The sequence below is a fragment of the Sinocyclocheilus grahami genome, unplaced genomic scaffold (assembly GCF_001515645.1).
Source record: "Sinocyclocheilus grahami isolate Dianchi unplaced genomic scaffold, SAMN03320097.WGS_v1.1 scaffold142.1, whole genome shotgun sequence".
NCBI lineage: Eukaryota > Metazoa > Chordata > Actinopteri > Cypriniformes > Cyprinidae > Sinocyclocheilus > Sinocyclocheilus grahami.
In genome coordinates, this window is record NW_015505321.1 from 137960 (window position 1) to 157111 (window position 19152).

Below are 19152 nucleotides of genomic sequence, written 5' to 3' on the forward strand. Positions count from 1 at the left end.
AAAGAAAGAAAGAAAGAAAGAAAGAAAGAACCCTAAATAGAAAGTCCAAGAATTTGTCTTTAAAAAACAAAGTGACATCCCGACATCTGTAACAATGAAAGTGAAATGACACAAGCTGCTTGAATAAAACATCAATTTAAACATGATAAATGACAAGTTAATACAAATGAATGCTAAAAAAAAAAACAGGCATTTATTAATTTTGTTTGGTGATTTAATAATTAAAGAATTTTGTGTTTCATTAACAATTATTTATTTAAATAATTATTTATTTATTTAATGAGCAGTTTGGTCCTCCCCCTCAATGGAAAAGATACTTTCTGACACTGTTTAGGGCTTAAAATAACGTGGATGTCAATATATCAAAATAAGTAATCACAAGTAATGATTTTGCAATATGTAAATCTTTTTCATCCACAATCTTGATCATTTTGAGTGTATTACTGTAACGATGTTCACTTAAAATGTTAATGTTGTCATGAATAGTATTACTCTTTGGTAAGCTAATGTGCATGAAGCCTTTCTCTACGGTGGCCGAGAGAGCTCAACGCGCTGCAACTTCAGAAAACACATGCAACTAGAAAAAACACCAGCAAATCAAGCAAACATCTTCATCAGTTTGACAGCAGGTGCTGCAAATGCTCACAACACAACCAAATAAAGATTTTTATTTGCAGTGCATTTCTTTATTTGGTTGTGTTGTGAGCATTTGTAGCGCGTGTGTTGTCAAGTTGATGAAGTTGTTTTCCTTAATTTGCAGGTGTTTTTTCTATTTGCAGCATGTTGAGGTCTCTCGGCCACCGTATTTATGCAGTAAATAGATTGTTCTATCAACAAGTTCATCCAGATCAACCTGTTGCCTGTCACTCAAACTTATTAAAGGTGAGGTGTAGCACCTCCCTCCCCAACACACCCACACACAAATCTGTGCTGGTGCTGTTGCTGAAGACTCAGGATCCGCAGGAACTGTGAGTATATGTTTTAAAGCTTTATGTAGATGAGGTATTTTCAGCAATAGAAGAGCAGTTAACATTTTAATGTCATTATGCTTGGCAGGTGACAACAGTAGCATGAATGAATCCAACTTTTGTCAGTAATAAGCTTTAAAATATCTATGACCCGCACACGACCAAAATTGCATAAATAAACAATCATGGTGAAAAATTATTTGAGGGATTCATATTTCAGTGTGACAAATGTTTCCATTATCTAATGTTATATTTGAAAGTAATCTCAATTATAGTGTAAAATAAAATTAAAAATGAATTGCAATAGATTTCAGATCATCTTATGTTTAAGCTTTTAACTTTTAAAAGCGACATCGGATCTTCCACAAGTTGGTATGATTCTTTAGGGTCTTCATGAAATGTCTGTAACATACTTCGGATAAAATGTCTCAATTGTTGTGTAAAACAATTATCTTTTTCCATAGACAAAAACAGCTCTGTTCATGGAGAGCCATTTTGGTGTATGTCTCTTTAAATGCCAATGAGCTACTGCTCACCCCACACTTCTCTTCTGTGGGGTATGTTGACACACAAGACACGTGAATTGCTGCCTTGGGGTGTGTTTCTCAATAACATTGTCTCTTTGTGTAATATGAAGACTCTCAAGGTATACGCATCTTAACCATAGTTATACCTTTTCTAGGCGTGTTCCCCGAACTATACCTTAGAAAGTTGCTTAGAAGGGTGATGAGGAACTCCACAGGGTTCGCCTTGTGGGGAACTGAACTGAAGAGCAGAATAAGTGCACGTATCTGGTCCGTAGAAGGGAATGGCGCAGCAAGCGAGACACCGAGCAGTTCCTCTGGTTTTACTGGCTACTCGAGGCGAGTACATGAGAGGACACTGGCTCTACACGAAGGCTATAAAACCTAACAAACGTGTTTGGTGTCGCCAAGCCCGCAGCTCTCAGGGCCGCTTGCTCTTACGCTTGCCGCCTGGTTTGGCGGGGGGCCTGGAGGGCCTGGTTTGGCGGCTCCTCACCCCTGCAGCTGGGGGCAGAATGTGCTTGACAGTCTCCATCTGTTTCTGGGCAGCCGAGAACTGCTGGGCAAAGCTCTTGACTGCATCGGCGAATAGGCCTGCCTGGGAGATAGGGGAGTTGAGAAAACGAATTTGTCGATCTCCCGCATGTCCACCAGGTTCAGCCAGAGATGGCGTTCCTGGATCACCAACATGGCCATCGTCTGACCAAGGGAGCACGCAGTGACTTTCGTCGCTCGTAAGGCAAGGTCCGTTGCTGTGCACAGCTCCTGCATCAGCCCTGGGTCAGAACTACCCTCGTGGAACTCCTTTAGTGCCTTGGCCTGATATACCTGCAGGAGTGCCATGGCGTGCAGGGCGGAGGCAGCCTGTCCAGCGGCACCGCAAGCCTTGGCCGTAAGCGCGGACAAGAACTTACAGGCCCTGGATGAGAGACGAGGGTTACCCCTTCAGGTGGCAGTGCTCCTTGGACACAATTGCATCGCAACCGCGCACTCAACCGGGGGGATTGCCTCATAACCCCTGGCTGCTCCACCGTTGAGGGTAGTGAGGGAGGAGGAGGCACCAGACCGGTTTCGGGCAGAAAAAGGTGCCTTCCACGACCTGGTCACCTCCTCATGCACTTCCGGGAAGAAAGGCACTGGGGCAGGAGGCTGAGAACCAAGATACCAATCATCTAACCTCGATGACTCAGGACACGGTGGCTCTCTCCACTCGAGCCCGACCACCTTGGCAGCCCAGGAAAGCATAGCCGTTAATTCTGGGTCAGGCTCAGACAACGCTACTCTCCCCGAAGGGTACAACGCAGCCGAGTCCTCATCCCCAGACTCCAGCTCACCCTCTAATGCCGCAATCGACATCTGGTCATCCAGAGGAGCACCGAATGAAACGGCCAGTCCCCCATTAGAAGAACCCGCATGTTCACCGGGAAGCTCCACAGCTTGAGGCGTGCTAGAGGAATGAGGGACCCACTGAGATTCACTCGGCGGGTTTACCCCCTCTGTAACCCTCAAGCCTGTCTATTCACCGAAGTAGCCCTCTTCTGGGCATAGGTAAGGGGACTCCACCTCTCCTAAGGTATTGGAGTCTCGACCGCAAAGCCGAGATGATCATCCTCCGGCAGTGAGAGCATGACTCATCCAAGAAAGCAGCCTCAGCATGCTTAATGCCCAAACACGTGAGGCAATGATCGTGACTGTCATCCGGTGCCAGGTAATGACTGCATCCAGAAACACACAGCTGGAATGACATGTTTAAAGGGGTCATATGATGCTTTTTTTAAGATCATTATTTTGTGTATTTGGTGTAACAGAATATGTTGACATGCTTTAATGTTCAAAAAACACATTATTTTTCAAATACTGACACAACGTCACACCCGTGTCTTGCTCTTTTAGGGAATTTTGCTCTTTCAGAACTGCTGAAGCGCCATCACCCCAACACCAGTGCTGAAGAAGCCTCTTCCCCATAGAGCACTTGCTGACTCTTCAGAATACTTCTCTTCAGACGACAGGCAGAGCAGAATGCTAGAACCGCTTGGCTCCGAAGCGAAAAGCTAAATATGCGTTGCACCTGCTGCGTACTTATGCTTGTGCTGTGACGAGCAGCAGCTGGATGCAATTATCGCATGCCAATGTGCATTGGCTCGTTTAGTTTACACTCGAGGATAATAGGGCGAGATCAATACTTCTGTCACCAACGTGACTCGGAGTGACCAACTGAATGGGAGGTCCTAACTCAATGCGAACCAACTAGTGTTTTCCATGACAAAGATGGTAGGCTATCAGCCACTCAGTAGGTACTTTTAATCATGTTAAAAAGGTTTAATATTCTTTTAGATTATAAACGTTGGAAAGTGCAGTGCGCTTCTGAATGGCTGTGATATTTGAGTGATGGAAGAACCTCAAGCTCTGGATTTAATGATTGAAATACCAGGGCTGCATTATTTTGCTCAAAAATAGTGACAAAACCGTAATATTGTGAAATATTATTACAATAAAAAAATTTTTTTTTTTAATAAAATGTCATTGTTGCAATTAGCTATCACAACTAAAAATGTATTGTTAGGATAACATCCCAGTGGATTTAACTTGTTGAGATAACTCAAAGATCTAAGATGTCTGTTAATAGTTGTCACTGTCACATGATCAATCATCAATCATTCTAATATGTTGCTCAGGAAACATTTCTGATTATTATCAATGGTGAAAACGGTTGTGGTTATATAGGTCTTCTGACAAGAAAGACTCATGAGTTTATCAAATGATTTTCAGAAGATTTACTTTTATGTCAACTCTTTTGTTTTATAGATGAGTGCATCCAAACCCCAGGAAAGGTGATTCTGCACATATTCCTAGAAGGATGGACTAACAACTGTGCTGCATTATTTACACAATTAACATCTATAACAAACTGGATAATTCAGAGAATAAACTATTGAAATTGCACAATAAATTGGATTCAGATCTAGAATATTTATTTCAAATAGGTGGAGTTAAATTCAGCACTGCTCTGTCTGTCTGTCTGTGTCTCTGCTGCAGCAGTGAGGTGAGATTCGGACACTCTCTGAATAAGGAGGAGGAAGAGTTTGTAGCCAGAAGGAAAAACACAGTTCTGCAATGCCTGCAGAAGTTGAATATACACTGCAGTCAGGTAAAACATCTTACGATATACTTCATATATCTATGTGGCTATATGGATATGACCAACAAATAATTCTCCCTTACATGTCACCACATAATAGAGCACATGTGGCACAATGACTCAAGTTGTTAGGTTTAAATATAACAAAATTACAAAAGACACCGATAAATATTGAATTGAATGTACTTAATAGTGTCTCTCAGTGTACTTCTATCAACTTCAAGTTTACTTCATGCTATGGGAACGGTGATTGAAAACACTGAGTCACATTTTTTTTTACATTTATGAACAAATCTGAAATAGTGCATTCCCAGTTATTAAGATTTATATATATAAAAAATGCATTGCTAGGATGTAGTTATTCATTTTAAATTCTTCATAATGTGAATAGTATATAAGGATTGCTCAATAAAACTTAATGGAATTTTACTATACTATTGAGATCTTAAACGGGAGTTTCACTCTCTATTTCCTATTTCTTTAGGTTTATGTTTTAAGTGGTGTGTGTGTTTCAGGATAAAGTGCCAAACATTGCATTACTGGGTTCTGGAGGAGGACAAAGAGCCATGGTGGGTTTGCTGGAATGCCTGGTTCAGCTTGATAAAGCGGGTCTTCTGGACTGCATCCTTTATCTGAGCGGAGTCTCTGGATCCACCTGGTACGAACCCTGACAAACAACACACACACACAGAGATCGAATTGAGTCATGAAGCTGGTTATTCCCTCTCTGGAGCGTTTGTGGAGACCTGCAACTTCGGCAGCCAGTTTGACAACGGCTCAAAGAAAAAACACCAGCCTGAAATAGACATGCTGTACCTGCAAGGTATCAAACTCTGTTGCAGGACTGCTGTAACATGCAGAGAGAGAGCAGGCAAAGAAGAGTAGTTTAATAGAGAAACAGACAAACATCCACAAAAGCACGAGTCCAAGGGTGCAAACAGCTCCAAGTAAAATGATTATGACAGGGCATGAATGCAGCACATATATCCACAGCGGCTAACTCACAAGGGTAACTAACAGACACCGTGGGAACAGCGCGACACTTCAACAAAAGTCCAAACACCAACACAGGGAATATATAACAACTGCTTTATTTATTATTTGTAATACCAACTTTCAGTGTATATTGTACGCTGTACATTAAACTGACCTAAATTGGATAATAGAACAAAATACATTCATATTCTCTGTGACATCTTGCTAATTGTCAAGTAAAAACTGAAATGTAGCCAAGGGAATGATTGGAAACATTTTTCAGCTTAACTTTATTTTGCATTGACATTGTAGAAACTCACTTAATTTCATTTATTCATAGCACAAATAAACAGCAGGAGCTGACCACTGTGCTTTACAGAGTATAAGATAAAGCGAGAGAGAGAAAGCAGGAACACATAATGAAATAAAAACATAATTAAGATTTGTTAAATGCCTAGGCAAGAAGATAAAACTTTAACTTTGATTTTAAACTCATGCACAGAGGACAGGGATCTCAGAGATGAGGGAAAGACTGAAAATCATTAAAACCGGAGTAATATGTTCACGTTTGCGCACTCGGTTTCATTATGACACACAGAAATGAATACTTCAGTACAGACACATCTCTGCCACGAGCTCTGTTCAGGAAGCTGAGGGACAAAATTAGTTTCATTTATTTGAAAGGTTGTGTTTGTTTCATCTTGTGTTTTCTGCAGCTATGTGCAGCAGTGCTTTAGCTGATGGAGAGGCGACCTGGAAATGGATAAAAGGTACAACTTGAATTGTAAAACTTGAAGATTTAATTCTGCTTAAAAGTCATTTCGTTTTCATTTGATTTTGTTTTTCAGCTATTTCAGTACCTGAAATAAAATCGGTATTCGACAAAATGGAGCAAGGTATAGAATTTTATTATGTTTATTTATCAATTAGTTCCATGTATTCAAATATCTGTTGATCTTTCATTTGTGGCCAAGCAAATGTTCAAGCCACAAGCTGAAAAATTAAGTGTCAGATTAATCTAAAAATACAGTAAAACCAAAATTAATTCAGACACCTTCAACGTTTCTCACATTATCACAGTTTATTTGCTATGGTTTAGAAAATTGTAATAAAGAGCTTAAGAGTTAAACTTTGTTCGAACAAATTCATCTTGATAATGTCAGATAAGTTGATTAGAAAGGTATGTAACAAAACATGCTCAGGTCAAATCAAATTTTTGGTGCCACATTTTTTTAAAAATCAGTTTTCTGGTAGTCCACTGTATGAAGAATGTTTGGGTATAATATGTCACAGTTTACTTTATTTTGCTATTCTCACTTACATAAATGAACTATAGTGTCCTGCACCCACTAGTAAAAAAAATATCAAAAATTATATCTAGTGTCTGAATAATTTTTGATTTGACTATGTATTAAAAATGCCTCTTCAAAACTGTTAACATCCCATGGATAAACCTGTAGCACTTGCTAACAGCGCTGATGTAATATTGTTTTGTATGATTGCTTCTGGTTGTGGGGAAACACCTGCTATTCACTGTAAAAATGAAAAGATCAATCCGGAGGAAACGCCTCGAGAACCACTCAGGAGCCTGTCGGTGAAGGTCAGTGAAGAACTTACAAGGTTTCTTGACAAACTCTTTCAAAAGGAATGAACGACTTGAATTCTTTTATACAATGCATTAATGCAATTCACGGAAGCACAAAAAAATGCAATACATGTTACATGGAGTTAATTAAAAACCAGGTGGCTCAAATCTACTAAACGTCTTTCCCCTATTACAATTCTATGTATATTGTAATAATAATAGTTCGTCATGCAATAGAAGACGAACAATGAAAAAGAAGCAGTTGGTTGAAAATAAGGGGAGGTGTTAGATTTAACACCAAAACACCAGCATGTCAAAATACTTGAAAAATGTTTGTAAGTACTGATTAAAAATGCTATTTTCCATCAACATGCATCTGTCACCGGTAGTGCTAAGCATGTTTGATGAAGAAGGAGAATCCACAAAGTCTTTTAATATATCCACAAGAAGAAACGCACAGGAATAAACTTCTAAACACAGGAATACATTTTAAAATGTAATGCATTCCTGTGATGCGCAGCTGTATTTTCAGCATCATTCCTCCAGTCTTCAGTGTCACATGATCTTCAGAAATCAGTATAATATGCTGATCTGCTGCTCAAGAAGCTGTTTTGTAACATTATAAACTATTCCATTCAAAAGCTTGTTTTTTGAGCAGCAAAATCAGATTATTAGAATGATTTCTGAAGGATCATGTGACTGGAGCAATGATGCTAAAGATTCCGCTTTGAATTCACAGGAATAAATTAAATATTAAAATAGAAAAGTTATTTTAAATGGTAAAAATGTTACTGTTTTTGCTGAACTTTGGATCAAATAAATGTAGGCTTGGTGAGCAGAAGAGATTTCTTAAAAAAACATTACAGATCTTACTGTTCAAAAACTTTTGACTGGTAGTGGGTGTATATAAGCAAGACATTTTGCAGTGTGCTTATGTTTAATTTGTCAATGTATTTCCCTGTCCCCGTCGTCTATAGACGAATGTTACCAGGAGCTCTTGAACCCTGTGGACGCTGAGACGCTGACCCTTGAGCAGTCCTCCAGAACAAAGCTGACCGGTAAACTTTTCCTAAAGTGTGCTAGAATTTATATAGAGATATAGAGAAGGGGCTAGTTGTCACATATTGCAGTGAATATTTCTCAGGGGTGGTTCAGTTTATTTCTGACAGACAAATAAAAGTTATTCATTAGGTTTGTTCATCACTGCAAGGTTAGATATCATATTTGAACTGAAGCAATGAAAACAAGGCTGTGAGGGAAAGATGTCTGGAGTCATTTGTTTAGTGAAAGACATATTTTCAATGTTTTATCAGTTGAATGATGTTCACAAAGATAAACAATACACCTCATTGTACATTATGGCTGTCTTTCACAGACTTGTTTTCACATCAGATTATCTACTATCCGTAGTGGGGCAAGTTGTCACAGAGGGAACCTGCTATTTATTGACACTGATTTGAGAAGATTTTTATTTTTTTATTTTTTGCTGTATGAAATACTGTCTAAAATAAAAATAGACATATTTCACATCATATCTGTGTTTAACATTTTTCGTGTGTAAATCTCTTTGGAAAGCATCTGCTAAATGATGTAAATTTAAATGTAAAATGTACTATAGTCTATTTAATGGTTTTTTTGCTCAATTTAAATAGTAAAATAATTCTGAAAATCTAATCCTGAAAGTGCAAAAATGGATGGGGTAATGTGCCATATCATTCAAAACAAAACAATGATATGTTTTGTTTTTTTGACTAAATGTAAATGAAGCTTGTAGATGCACAAACTAGAATAGGAACAAATGACTAATGACACATGTGCACATATCCCCCTCTTTTTACAGACTTCTCTGGAGGCCAAAGGCAGCTGATTCATCAATTAGAAAAACTGAACGATGATAAAGCTGCTGGTAAAAAAGCAGCAAAACAATACGTGATGCAGTACACCGTGGATGTATGCAACTATTTTGAGCTCAAGCTCAATTTCTGGCCATTTGGTAGGTTAAACCCTCTCTAACATCCATTCATCCATCCGTTTTCCACAACGTTTGTCCCATGAAGGTTCGCGGGGATGCTAGATGCTGATCTCAGCATCATTTTTAGCAGCTGAGATCGCAACTTTCCACAAACATGTTTATTCTCTACGCTAAAACACACTGATCTGAAGATCCTGTGATAAAACCTTTTTAATCTGCAAAGCACCATGTAGTCAAAGAACCCTACTCAGCCAAAATAGTTATTGACAAGACCCTAAGAACCATTTACTGAGCTGAAGAACTGAAGAACTTTAGAAAATTCATTTTGAAGAGTGTATTTGTTTCACAGATCTTTTTAGGAGCATTTGTAAATGCATTGCTCAGTGGATCTGGGGCAGGCATTATAACTTCCTCCACAACATGACAGGTGAGAACAGACCCGTTCATTAACTGGCAATTCATTGAGAATAATAAAGGGACTCATTTCACACTGTGATCGCTTAGATGATGCAGTGCCTGCCGCTCTTCTGGAAAGTGAGACGAGAGACTATATAGACGCCGGACTGCTGCTGAACTCACCCTACTTCTCAGTGCTGAGAGAAGAACGGGACATTGACCTCATCATTTCCCTGGATTTCAGTGAAAGGGATCCTTTCATGGTATTATATACTTAAATAATACTATATAATGCACACATTCTCTCATAAAAGTTTGTTTAAAGAAATGCATCCCCTAGACTTCCCCTCACTTTTACTCAACTTCACTCATTGATCTGAACCCATCTAAAATCTCACTTTCTTCTGTGGAACACAAATGCATTAAAAAAAAAACTGTTTCTTTTTTTCCTCATGCATTGACCGTAGACCATAACCTAAAATATACAGAACCTCAAAAACACCGAGGGATAATTACGAATGTTGTGTATCACCTGACCAGATAAAAACAAGAAAGAAAACCATTTAAACAGATGGTTTAAACATCTCTATGTGGCATATATCTTCATGAGTTTTGTAATAACCATCGGGATTCCCATTCATCTCAGTGGCTGTTTCTCGACTAGTGCCTGATGGAAGCATAGGCTACACAGGAGTAGATTTAAGTGAATAACTTCAATTTCAACTGAAATATCTGTCTAAGCCTTTCAGTAAAGTGCTACTGCTATGCTTTTCCACTGCAGACAGTATTGCAAACCGCTGAGACATGCAGGAAACAAAACATCCCTTTCCCTGAAGTCAACATTCCCAGTGAAGACTTGAAGAAACCGAAGGACTTCTATGTGTTCAAAGGCCAAAACGCTCCAACCGTGATTCACATCCCTCTGTTTAATGTGGTCAACTGTGGAGGCAAGTTCAGATCTTCCAGCTGTCCTGAATACATCTGATTCAGGGTTCCTACACATTTTCCATTTCCAAATTCCAGATTCAAACTTCTCTGTAGATTCTTCAGACCATATCTAACATCTGATAAACTGTTAACATGTATGTTACATTCTGACAAGGTATGCTATTATGTTGCCAATTAATAGTGAAAGATTGTAGCTAGGTACTGTAGCTCATTCAAATCAATGAACACCAATCAAGTTCAGTGTGATATATTTTAACTGCCATGCTATAGGAAATATGCTTGATGAGCTTTCACTGACAGCATTTTAAATATTTTAAATTAATATTATAAGATTTAAAATAATATTGTCACTTATTACATTTATTTAGACAATTGCATATGCTATTATGTATAATAATGTTTGCTATACTATAAATTCACTGATGAAATCATTTGCTATATGGGTTATCACGCCATCCGTCTTTTAATATATCCACAAGAAGAAACGCACAGGAATAAACTTCTAAACACAGGAATACATTTTAAAATGTAATGCATTCCTGTGATGCGCAGCTGTATTTTCAGCATCATTCCTCCAGTCTTCAGTGTCACATGATCTTCAGAAATCAGTATAATGCTGATATGCTGCTCAAGAAGCTGTTTTGTAACATTATACACTATTCCATTCAAAAGCTTGTTTTTTGAGCAGCAAAATCAGATTATTAGAATGATTTCTGAAGGATCATGTGACTGGAGCAATGATGCTAAAGATTCCGCTTTGAATTCACAGGAATAAATTAAATATTAAAATAGAAAAGTTATTTTAAATGGTAAAAATGTTACTGTTTTTGCTGAACTTTGGATCAAATAAATGTAGGCTTGGTGAGCAGAAGAGATTTCTTAAAAAAACATTACAGATCTTACTGTTCAAAAACTTTTGACTGGTAGTGGGTGTATATAAGCAAGACATTTTGCAGTGTGCTTATGTTTAATTTGTCAATGTATTTCCCTGTCCCCGTCGTCTATAGACGAATGTTACCAGGAGCTCTTGAACCCTGTGGACGCTGACCCTTCTGCCCTTGAGCAGTCCTCCAGAACAAAGCTGACCGGTAAACTTTTCCTAAAGTGTGCTAGAATTTATATAGAGAATATCTGGGGCTAGTTGTCACACTTACTGCAATGAATATTTCTCAGGGGTGGTTCATTTTTGTTTTTAAGTTTATTTCTGACAGACAAAAGAAGTTATTCATCACATTTGTTCATCACTTCAAGGGTAGATAACATTTGAACTGATGTAATGAAAACAAGGCTGTGATGGAAATATGAGTTTCGATGAAATCTAATTTTTTCTTTGTTAGAGAAATAAATATTTTTACTATTTTATGTTCACAAAGGTAAACAATAGTAATATGTCCCCCTCTTTTTGCAGACCTTTTTGGAGGCCAAAAGCAGTTTGGCCAAACTGCTGATAAGCACAAAAAAACAGCCAGGTCAGGTCACCTTTATTTATATAGCACTTTATACAATACAGATTGTGTCAAAGCAGCTTTACAGTGTTAAACAGAAAAGACTTGTAAATGTTACAAACAAAATTAAATTCTGCTATAATAATAATAATACGTTTTATTTATATAGCACCTTTCAGCATCTTTAATACTAATGAAACCGCGGAGCTTGGCAATGCAACGTAATTGAAAGAATGCGGATTTGGTGACAGAGTTAATATGAGCTTGAAAAGAGAGAGATGAATCGAAAATAACACCTAGATTTTTAACATTACAAGATGATCTAATAGGAGTACCAGCTATCTCACAAGAAAAGTAATTAGGAATGCTGCTAATGAGTGCAGGGTTCCAACAATAATGATCTTGGTTTTAGCCATGCTTAGTTTAAAAAAAAATAGAGGTTATTCAATCTTTTATTTCATGTACGCAAGCAGAAATTGTGTCAATTTGAGTGGATAGAGCGGGCCTAGAGCTAAGAGTAGAATGTCATCAGCATGTAAATGGTAATTAAAGCCATATCGGTACTAGATTTGACGCAGGGGGAGTATGTAAAAAATGAATAATAGCGGGCCAAGGACAGATCCCTGGGGGACCCCTTGCTTCAGATGGACAGTAGAGGATCGAAAATCCTGCACTGAGATGTAGAACTGTCTGTCAGAGAAGAAAACCAGGAAAGAACAGCACCAGAAACACCCACATCAGAGAAATAAGTCAATTATGGGAAACAGTATCAAAGGCAGAGCTAAGGTCAAGTAGCAGAAGTATAGCGAGAGAACCAGAGTCACCAGAGAGTAGTAAATCATTCAGTACCTTTACAAGTGCAGTTCAATGCTATGCAATGGACGAAAGCCAGATTGAAAGGTTTAAAGAGATTATTTTCAACTAGAAAAGACTGAAGCTGGGAGGCAACAGTACTTTCCAATAATTTAGCAATGAACGATAAATTTGAAATCAGACGATAATTAGATAAAACTGAGGGATTGAGGTTGGGTTTTTTGAGAACTGGGGTGAATGCAGCAGTTTTAATTGGCACAGGGAATGATGAACAGAGGTAAGAGATGCATTGATGAAATGAGAAACAGGTGCAGAGATGACAGAGTGGCACAGTTTTAGAAGAGGAGTAGGTACAGGATCAAGACGACAGGTTGACGAATTAGCTTGCAAAATTAACTCCGAAACGGAAGATGGATTGGTCTGAGAAAAGTCTGACAGGGACTGACCAGAGAGATTGGGCCTAAAGCTAAACTTCGTAGCCTCATTAGAGAAACACAGGTGGAGGGCATCTGTCTTTTCCAGTAAATACTTCATGAAGGAAAGCAAAATTGATCTGAAGTTAAGGTATCATGAGATGGAGGTTTGGTAAGCTTATTTATTGTGTTAAATAATGCTTTTGGCCTATTACATGATTTGTTGGTCATACAATGATTGGTCATACAATCTTTTACATATTTAACACACTCTGTTAGCTTAGATAATTTAGAAGTTTCATCTGGTCTTGTTGAAATATAGATCCATCTACCTATCTCAGCGAGGCAGGGAAACATCATGGACAGATGGCCAGTCCATCACAGTCTCTAATATGACACTGTGATCATATAAGAGACACTTATATCATATTAGAGACACTGTGATGGACTGGTGTGTATCCGTGGTGTTTCTCCTGTACTACACAATACATTTTATCAGCTGCAACTGAGCTTGCAACTTTACACAAAAGATTCCATAAAAATTTAAAATGTTTTTTTTCTTCTAAACGTAAAATACGCTAATCTGAAGATCCTGTGATGAAACCTTTTTAATCTGCAAAGAACCATGTAGTTAAGAACCCTATACAGCCAGGAGTTATTGATAAAACCTAAGAACCATTTACTGAACTGAAGAGTTTTAGAAAACTAATTTTGAAGAGTGTGTTTGTTTCATTGATCTTTGTAGATGCATTGCTCAGAGGATCTGGGGCAGGAATTATAACTTCCTCCACAACATGACAGGTGAGAACAGACCCGTTTGGTAACTGGAAATTCATTGTGAATAATAACTCGACTCACTTCAAGCTATGGTTGAGTAGATGAATCCGTGCCAGCTGCTCTTTTGCAAAAAGAGACGAGAGATTTGATAGACGCCGGACTGTTGATCAACTCACCCTACTTCTCAGTGCTGAGAAAAGAACGAAACATTGACCTCATCATTGCTCTGGATTACAGCGATGGAGATCCTTTTACGGTATTTAATTCTATAAAATGCACACATTGTCTCAAAGTTAATCGAAAAGAATACATCCTCTAGAAATGTAAATTCCATCACCATTTACTCACCCTCATGTTGTTCTGATCCCATATCTAAACTCTTCTTTCTTCTGTGGAACGCAAATGGAATTTGTTTTAATAATGATGACATTCATAGTTGCCACCATAACCTAAAATATACAGAACTTCAGAAACACCACATTTTATTTTGAGTTCTGTAATATCTGGATAGAGCCTCCATTCATCAGGTTTCCCATTCATCTCAGTGGTGGTTTCTTGCCTGGTGCATGATGAAATCTAGAGTAAAGGGGTAGATTTAAGTGAATACCGTCAGTCTCAACAAAAATGTCTGTCTAAGCCTTTTAATTAAGTGCTACCGCTCAATTTTTCCATTGCAGACAGTGAGAGAAGCTGCTAAAACGTGCAAGAAACTAAAGATCCCTTTCCCTGAAGTCAACATTCCCAGTGATGAAGGGAAGAAACCAAAGGACTTCTATGTGTTCGAAGGCCAAAACGCTCCGACTGTGATTCACATCCCTCTGTTTAATGTGGTCAACTGTGGAGGCAAGTTAACATCTTCCAGTCATCCTGAATAATGCTGCAGATTTCCAGATTCTCTGTAGATTCTTCAGATCATATTTAATGTCTGATAAACTGTTAACATGCATGTTACATTCTGACTAGGTGTGGTAATGAGAAAAAGCCTAAAATACCGTATAACCTGCATATATTCACCTCTGACACATCAGTTTTTGATCTTGTAGTCATGGTTTGCTTTGTACATGAAATGAATGCGTGCTCCCTTTATTTGTTGAATGACAGAGGCGCGTGCTCTTTCAGTGAAGTTCAAATTAGACTCGCTTTTGGGAAAGACAAATAATTTTGTGTAATAGAAATATGCGGCTTGAATTCATGTTGAGGTGTGTTGAACGATTACTAAACAGTTTAATCTAAATGATTGCGTGCTCCATTGATCTTTTGCTTGTTTGATTGTGCGGCACGGATGCGTGTACTTGGTCCGGACCCTTAAAGTAAAGTTGACTTTTTCTGCGCCATTATTTAATGCCCAAAAAAAGTATGTCTTAAGCCATATCACACCATTTGCTAAGCCACATTATTAGGGGTCCAAGCACCAAAGGTGCCGGACGTTCCCTGAACTCTATTGTACACTGTAAAAAATGACCGTGAATTTAACGGTAAAAGACTGTAAAAATGCTACAGTAAAAACTTGTTAAATGGTTAACGGTAAGTTCCCCTACTATATACGGTGAAAAACTGTATTGGACATTACATGTAATTTTACGGTAGTATACCATTTTTGGAAGTGAAAAAGACTGAATAACCGTAAATTCACATTCCCAGAATTCCCTGCGTTACATTTCAAATTTGATGGGTTTTTTTGTTGAAATAACTGTTTCTTCTTATTTTTTTCTTATCAGTTTTGTATATTAGGGTTGTATGTTACACCTAATGTTGTTAAATTAATGTTTATTGCGTTATTTCAGTTTCATGTGTGTTACCGTGATGGTGTTTGTGTGAATGACGCTGTGCACCTTCTATATATGTTATTATTTAAAAGCTGCTTGTGATGGGCTTTGGTTCATCATGTGACTTTCTCATCACCTCCTGCATTTGGTGGTTATCAGTGTTTTACAAAGCTACAAAACAGATTTCAGTAATTCAGTAGGTTGGTATGTTAACATTATTTCAGATAATGAAATTACGGTATTTAACTGTAAATTTAAGTTAAAACCTAAAATGTTGCTACCGTATTTTTACGGTAAAATTCCTGCAACCACAGCTGCCGGGTTTTTTTTTTTTTCCGTAACTTTTGCGTAAATTTTTTTTTTACACTGTATTTGTACACATTTTCTTATTCTTTGTCTGTCCTAAAAGTGTCTGGCCAGCCAAAACTGTAAATCCTAGAAACCAAATTTGGCAAGATGGTCCCAAATCTCCCCCACAACTTGGGTGCACACACACCCCGATCGAACCATATAGAACTATTATAATGAAATGCATTTAAATTAAACATGGCCTTTTGCACATCAGTTAAAGACTTCATTTTCCAAAGAAATCTGTGATCTCCAAAATACCTTAATTTTTATATATCCTAAATTCAGAAAACATGTCAAGTTGTCAGACATGCTTGAGGTCCAGTTAAATGAAGACAATATTATTTGTCTATCGTAATATGGGACATAAAATAATACTTCAATAGAAAGACACTTAAATACTAATTTTACGTTTGAAAAGAGGCATGGCCATTGTAACGATGGCTCTCCATATTATTTATTTACCGATCCATTCATTCTGTTTTTCTTTCTTTTTTAGAAATTGTTTTATATTTTATATATATTACTCTGTTTTCTTTTTTCCACTTAGCCAGACCTGGAAATTACTAAAAACCCTGCTGATTTATGTGTATTACTGTTCCATCAGGTAAGCCTGGTGATTGGAGGAAGAAATATGGCATCTTAAAAGGCCCTTACAGCGCTGAACTATTATAATGAAATGCATTTAAATTAAACATGGCCTTTTGCACATCAGTTAAAGACTTCATTTTCCAAAGAAATCTGTGATCTCCAAAATACCTTAATTTTTATATATCCTAAATTCAGAAAACATGTCAAGTTGTCAGACATGCTTGAGGTCCAGTTAAATGAAGAGACAATATTATTTGTCTATCGTAATATGGGACATAAAATAATACTTCAATAGAAAGACACTTAAATACTAATTTTACGTTTGAAAAGAGGCATGGCCATTGTAACGATGGATCTCCATATTATTTATTTACCGATCCATTCATTCTGTTTTTCTTTCTTTTTTAGAAATTGTTTTATATTTTATATATATTACTCTGTTTTCTTTTTTCCACTTAGCCAGACCTGGAAATTACTAAAAACCCTGCTGATTTATGTGTATTACTGTTCCATCAGGTAAGCCTGGTGATTGGAGGAAGAAATATGGCATCTTAAAAGGCCCTTACAGCGCTGAGATGATCACTGAAGTTATGGGGGTCGCTGGAAAAAACATCTCAAACAACAGAGAGAAACTGCTGGAGCAGATCCGTGCAGTCGCTGAGGCTAAATGATTCCAGGCACAAATACGACAATATTACAAGTCGTCAAGAAATTGAAATTCAGTCTGTTTTCTAAATGCATTTTGGTCTTATTGTAAATTATTCATGCTCTGGTGAAACGGCAGATTCTCTCAGGTGATGCGGGATGTGTGGCATTATAGTCATGTTTGGACTTTATTTGTTTATTATTAGCCTTCCGTTTCTTCATTGTTTGACCTTCATAAGCAATAAAGAGCCGATCATTAATAATCACATCAACCATAACACAAACTGGATTTCTGCTGATTAAAATATGTATTGCTTTGCTTCTGTTCCAATGAATTAATAAACTGTTTTCTAAAAACAAGGCTTTGTCCTGGTCATTTAATATCATTCAGCAAACAGCACAAATGCCAGTCTTTTGCAGAGAACATCAGCTTGTTCTTCCAGTGCAAAAACTGAATCTTGCTGATAAAGAAGCAGAAAAACTCGACACAATACAACATGCGACTACTTGAGTAGTTGGTTCATTTTTTGGCCATTCGTAATCAGTAGGTTGAACTGTCTAATACTGTATGTGCTTGATTTTTGGTTTTCTAGCTATAAACCATACAGTCAGAACCAATCATGCTTTTACAGTCAGGGGAGCCCAATCCTTTTACTGGAGAATTACTTTCCTGCAAAGCCCAGCTCCAACACTGATCACATACAAAAAGTTGTTTTTTTTCAGTCTCATTAGGCCTAAATCATCATGACTTTTTCTGTACAATGTGATCTGTGTGACAGTAGAGGATGCAGTCTGCTATTAATAACTAAAATATTGTATTGCTGTTAAATATTACAATATTAATTTACTGTTCTTAGAATTTTCATTATAAAACTGCTAAGATTTGGTGCAGCATAGCTAACTTTGGAATTGGTCAATTCAAAGTTTGTTCCAGTATTAACATTTTATCACTTTAGACAGAACATAGGGTGATTAATTTCACAATCAAGATTTTTCTTTTCTTTTAAGCAGTTAAATTGCCATTTAGAAATGTCTGACACAAAGTATTTCGTTAAGAGTTTAGAAATGTCAATGACAAATCCAAAGCAAACATAACCTTTAACAGGTTCCTATTATGCTTTTTCAGCTTTAGTGCGTGATGTTGCTGTTTGAGCATAAAGATCTGCAAGGTTACAGAGCTCAAATTCCACTAGCGTGCGTTCACACTTGTAGTTCGGTTCTCTTGGTCCACACCAAAAAAATTAAGCTATACCTTTGGTCCCAGTCCGCTTAGCGCTCACACTGGCATTTTTGACAGCGAACCCAAAGATAAAGATACTGAACCTGAAGGCATAGTCATACTTGGACACCCTGAGCCAGCTAACCAATCAGCTCACATTTTGTGGTTCAGAAGGAGGGGCTGCATCGAAACCGGCCATTTGAGAGACTAGTAAGAGAGGCTCTGCAATAATGTAAAATTAGTTACTAAAACAAATTTAATAAAAAAAGAGCGTTCTTGGAACAGTCAAGCTGCATGAATAGCTACTCTTGTACACCCAAAAAACGAAATCAAGACTTCGTAAAAGGGCATAATAGGCAGGGGTGCACATAAGTTTTTCAGCGTGGTCCTCATATGAGATTTGGTGTGGCCCTCACATTGCATTAAATAGAACTATTCAAAAAATAAAGACTGATGATAATATTGCACTTTTTTTTAAATAAAATAAACTAAATGTGTGATACTATATTTTAAAATTAACGGGAAGTATTAAATACAAATGCAACTACTTTATAGTAAACAAAAAAAAATAAAAAAAAATAAAGTATTTACCTTTTTTTCTCATCTTTTTCGCACTTAAAATCAGCAG

At 37.5% G+C, this 19152-nt stretch overlaps 1 protein-coding gene across 1 annotated transcript; it reads left to right on the forward strand.

The window, feature by feature from the left end:
- The first annotated feature begins 3667 nt into the window (after positions 1-3667).
- LOC107591493 (cytosolic phospholipase A2 gamma-like) lies at positions 3668-18763 on the forward strand. Its single transcript, XM_016280650.1, has 14 exons — positions 3668-3763; positions 4298-4323; positions 4529-4640; positions 5147-5301; positions 5336-5454; positions 6323-6376; positions 6455-6502; positions 7156-7206; positions 8169-8249; positions 9032-9188; positions 9523-9590; positions 9668-9822; positions 10341-10506; positions 17177-18763. Exons 1-14 carry the CDS (start codon positions 3752-3754, stop codon positions 17329-17331), a joined length of 1359 nt encoding a protein of 452 aa, XP_016136136.1. The 5' UTR covers positions 3668-3751; the 3' UTR covers positions 17332-18763.
- The last annotated feature ends 389 nt before the right edge of the window (positions 18764-19152 follow it).